Genomic DNA, 4,843 nt, shown 5'->3' on the forward strand with positions numbered 1-4,843 from the left:
ACTTGGTAATGAGTTGTTGCTCATTTCCATTCAAATGTTGTTATATTGCTTAGTCTATTATAGTAGTAAGTTGTTATTTTATAATGAATTGTTGATATTTCCCATACAAATCTTGTTATTATGCTAACTTTGTTACAGTAGAATGTTGTTATTTCCTAATGTGTTGTTGCTAATTTCTATTCGAATGTTGTTATTATGGGTGTAGGGGTGAGAATTTGTTTGGGCTGTCAGGAGAAATGACTGAAGGTGTGGTGAACCTTGTTGATAACTATGAACCACTCATTGTTGACTATGGTGCTGAATGCCTAACGTGTGAAGGAGGGGGTTTAAGTCAGACAAACTTCAGTGACGGTTCAGGGAGTAAAGGGACATTGAGGGGTAATTTGAATTGCATGAAATGGGTTGGAGTTTTTGCAGGAGTGGGGCAATATATTCCACATGCCCAAGATTTTAGGGAGGCTGTGTACAGGTTTAGTATTGCACAGAAGTTTGCAACAACATATGTGAGAAACAGTAGGGAGAAGATGAATGTGAGGTGTAAAGTGGAAGGGTGTCCATGGAAGATTTGTACAAATGCTGTTGGGAGGGATACTCTTTTATTACACGTGACCACATTCATTAATGAACACATTCATTTAGCGCAAGATAACCTAGATGTCACTTATGCTGGCAATGCTGTGTTGACGTCATCAATAATACTTGAGGAGATAAGGAACCATACCGAAAAGTGTCCTACTGAAATAAGGAAGACACTGGAAAGGGAATATGGTGTGAGGCTAACATATGCTCAAGCTTACAGATCAAAGGAAAAGGCCATGGAACACATACATGGGAAACTGGAAGAATCCTATATGTTCATACCGTGGATATGCCAAAAATTGAAAGAAACTGATGATAAAATAGTTGCTGAATGGGCTGTCATTGGTAATACATTTGAGCGGGTTTTCATTGCATATGGTTCGTGTATTGAGGGTTTTTTGAGTGGTGCAAGGGCTATATTATATGTTGATGGAACTCATTTAAGTGGTCTATATAAGGGGATACTACTCTTAGCGTCGGGATATGATGCAGATAATGACTTGTTGCCTTTTGCAATAGCAGTGGTGAAATCAGAGAATCTTGATTACTGGACTTGGTTTCTGTTCAAAATTAAAGAAATTGTTGGTTCGGTGCAGGTGACGATTGTGTCAGACCGACACAATGCCATAATAGGATCTGTCCAAGCAATATTTGGAGGTGAAAGACATGCGTATTGTTATAGGCATGTGAAGGAAAACTTCAGTGCTGAACAAGTGAAAGTAAACAGAGGTAAAAGGACAAGCCAATGGTCAAAAGAAGATGCATTAAAGGTTCTTGATAGAGCAGCTTATGAAAGGGTTGATAGTGACTTTGATAATGTAATGGCAGAGCTAAGAACTATGTCTCCTGAGTTACATGATTGGGTTATCAATCAAGGTGATGTGAATAGGTGGGCAATGAGCAAGTTCCCATTTAAAAGATGGGACAATATAACAACCAATATAGCTGAGTCTTTCAATTCTTGGATGGTGAAAGAGAGAAAGCATAATGTGGCGCAAATGATCCATGAGCATCGGGAGAAAGTAGCAAGGAAGATGCATGCATCATATATGTTTATGAGTAAGTGGAGGAATTGTGTTGGGTCAAAAACCGAGGCAAAGGTTCTGGAGAATGTGTATTTCAGTAAGTATATGAGCTGTGACAATTATGGAGGCGGAAGACTGTGTGTACATACATCTCGTGGAGATTAAAGAGTAGACCTTGGTCTACACCAATGTAGTTGTCTTGGTTGGCAAATGTCAGGAATTCCATGCTGCCATGCTTGTGAAGCCCATAAGACTGTGGGGGGAAATGTATATGAATATGTTGAAGACTATTACAAAATTTCAGCACAGGAGAAAATATATGGCAGGAGCATGGTTCCAGTGGTAACAATCGATATGCCTGACCCAAATGACTATATGTTTGAGAATCTTGCTGAACAAACCCTGCTTTTACCACCAAATACAAGTAGGCCTCCTGGAAGACCAAGGACTAAACGGCAGGAATCACAATTCCAGAACAAAAAAGTCTACCATTGCACTAGATGCCACCAACCTGGACACACAAGGAGGAGTTGCAAAAATCCCAACCTATTTTGAAGTTAATTTCTACAAGCGACAACTAATTTTCTGGTGTATATATGCTCCACTCTTCTTAATTTTTTTGGGAGAAGGGTGTTGCTAGTTGCATAGCTACACAACTATTTTTGCAAGTAATATGTTTGCTGACAAGGAAAAAAGAAGTCAACGACGTTGTTAATGTCTTTTTGTTATTGACTATTGCAAAATCTGGTTGTTGTAAACGGACCTCTTACTTTTTGCTAAATGACATTGTATTGCTGTAAATTCCCTTGGTTGTATTGTAAATGCAGACTGCTTACTTGTTATATCAACAAATAGAGGTTGCTGTCAAACCACATGTGCTTTGTGGTTATTTGACTTAGTATTACTGTAAACTCCCTTGGTTGTATTGTAAATGCAGACTGCTTACTTGTTATATCAACAAATAGAGGTTGCTGTCAAACCACCTGTGTTTTGTGGTTATTTGGCATACTGATGTTGCCAATTGGTTAACAAAACTTGTTATTTCACAAAGTAAAGTTGTCACTAGGTAAACAAAAGTGGAAAGGCTGTCATTAAAACGGGAAAAAATGAACTTCACCAATTCCACTTCAGAAGTTGTTACTTCGCAAAGTGAAGTTGCCACTGGGTATACAAAAGTGGAAAGGCTGTCATTTAAACGGGAAAAAATGAACTTCACTAATTGCACTTCCAAAGTTGTTATTTCGCAAAGTGAAGTTGTCACTGGGTAAACAAAAGTGGAAAGGCTGTCATTTAAACAGGAAAAAATGAACTTCACCAATCGCACTTCCGAAGTTGTTATTTCACAAAGTGAAGTTGTCACTGGGTAAACAAAAGTGGAAATGCTGTCATTTAAACAGGAAAAAAATGAACTTCACCGATTCCACTTCCGAAGTTGTTATTTCACAAAGTGAAGTTGGCACTGGGTAAACAAAAGTGGAAAGGCTGTCATTACACAGGAAAAAAATGAACTTCACTGATTCCACTTCTGAAGTTGTTATTTCGCTAAGTGAAGTTGTCACTCATCAAACAATAGTGGAAATACTGTAACTTCATTAGAAAAAATTGAAGCTCATGTATCACTTAACCGGAGTTGTTATTTAGCATACTAAAGTTGTCAGATGTTAAACAAAAGTGGAAATAGTGTCATTTCATTAAAAAAAAAAAAGGTACTTCATGTATTGCTTAATGGACTTGTTAATTGGCATATTGATGTTGTCATACGTTAAAGAAAAGTGGAAATAGCATCACTTGAACACAATTTCAATGATGTCAATAAAAATGTCATTTCACTATTACTAATTGTCATAACTGGGTAGCAGTTAGGCCAGACAACAAGTTCACTACACATAATGATAACGCAGTAACATTATCTACAATCAATGTCCTTCATGGCCCAAATTCTTTCTCTATAGGGACTTTCTCCTCCTTTTGGACGTTCGCCCCTTCTGTGGATGTGGAATAAGATTCAGTGCATCCTCACAGCATTCATTGTTATCATGGTTCACCAGCCACCACATCAAATCACGCCGAAAAGCTGCCACATCTCCCTGTAAAACAGATTCAACAGCAAGTTAATCTCACTTTGCCCCTTTACCAGTCACAACAATTAAGCAAACCACATCACCTGGGTGTATTCCAGTGGAACATTGGGTTCCTATCTGCTGAGCCATATTAGGAACTGCACCCCACAGTCCCTCCTAGGAACAACACCACCATCACAGTTTAACAATTCGAGAATAAATATAGGAAATCAGTAAATTACATATGCAGTGTATGTATACTCACAAATTACTCTGTTAAGGTACATCAGGCCGCACAATTTCCAAATTTGGCATTTTCTCAGTCAAATCTGGCCTAACCATGTCAATAATGTCGTGGAACCTTTCTCTCTACATATATATTAGATATTCATCAACATCACTATAATTTCAGACAATAATAATACAATGTAATATGCCCAGGTGATTCTTACACATCCTACTATGGCCATTTCCTGAGGGTCATAGGTGACTGCTTGCTTCTTCTTAGTTGTGGTCTTCTTAGGCTGAACAGTTCCTTGCATGGAATCCAGGACATAGAACTTCATGATGTTAGGTTTAAGGGCAAAGCAAAACCAATGCTCACCAACAAGTGCAGGACCCATAACCAAGTCACAGTCACCTATGTTGTACCCGACAAATTGAGGAATTATTTGTCGTGCATGGTAGTTAGGGTCCCACCGAGCTGGGTCACCGATCATTAACTCCTGATAAAGAACACAAATTGATTTTGTTAGTTTGCAATTAGTTTCTTTAGACAGTTATTTGCCTTAATAGTGTTGTTACTTTATATACTACACTTGTCATTTGCCTTTGAGGACTTATAATTTTCATATCCAAACTTGTCATTTCACAAACTAATGAAGAAACCTTACCATAAAGTCCGCATAAAAAATATGCCTCCTTACACGCCCTTCCACAGCCTGTTGCTCATCCACCACAGCCTTACAAACTAATGACATGACCCTGTTACTAACTCTGTTATTTCTCCCAAGAGAATGTAGCAAGCGTCGGGTAATATCTTCATCATACATTTTAATTAAAGGACTGACAATGGTTGAAGTGAGTTAGCATATGGGTTATGTTAACAAGTGATAACAAAACCTCATTAGAAAAGCTGAGTATCACAATACTTACTAGTCGCCTTCATCACCTTTCACA

The 4,843-nt window shown here is 38.2% G+C and overlaps 1 protein-coding gene across 1 annotated transcript; it reads left to right on the plus strand.

Annotated features, from left to right (window-relative positions):
- Window positions 1–236: 236 nt before the first annotated feature.
- LOC114758812 (uncharacterized) lies at window positions 237–2,616 on the plus strand. Its single transcript, XM_028947894.1, has 3 exons — window positions 237–1,701; window positions 1,822–2,087; window positions 2,542–2,616. The coding sequence occupies exons 1-3, from the start codon at window positions 237–239 to the stop codon at window positions 2,614–2,616; spliced, it is 1,806 nt and encodes a 601-aa protein (XP_028803727.1).
- The last annotated feature ends 2,227 nt before the right edge of the window (window positions 2,617–4,843 follow it).

Source organism: Neltuma alba, unplaced genomic scaffold, assembly GCF_004799145.2.
Source record: "Neltuma alba isolate B1F8T4 unplaced genomic scaffold, ASM479914v2 tig00010753_pilon, whole genome shotgun sequence".
Classification (NCBI taxonomy): Eukaryota; Viridiplantae; Streptophyta; class Magnoliopsida; order Fabales; family Fabaceae; genus Neltuma; species Neltuma alba.

What these genes read in the sequence shown, in the direction of transcription:
- LOC114758812 (XM_028947894.1), top strand. Translation starts at nt 237, where the DNA reads ATGACTGAAGGTGTGGTGAACCTTGTTGATAACTATGAACCACTCATT. An exon ending in TCTGGAGAATGTGTATTTCA is followed by an intron (nt 1,702 to 1,821) that starts GTAAGTATATGA and finishes GGCAAATGTCAG; the next exon opens with GAATTCCATGCTGCCATGCT. An exon ending in CACAATTCCAGAACAAAAAA is followed by an intron (nt 2,088 to 2,541) that starts GTCTACCATTGC and finishes TTGTAAATGCAG; the next exon opens with ACTGCTTACTTGTTATATCA.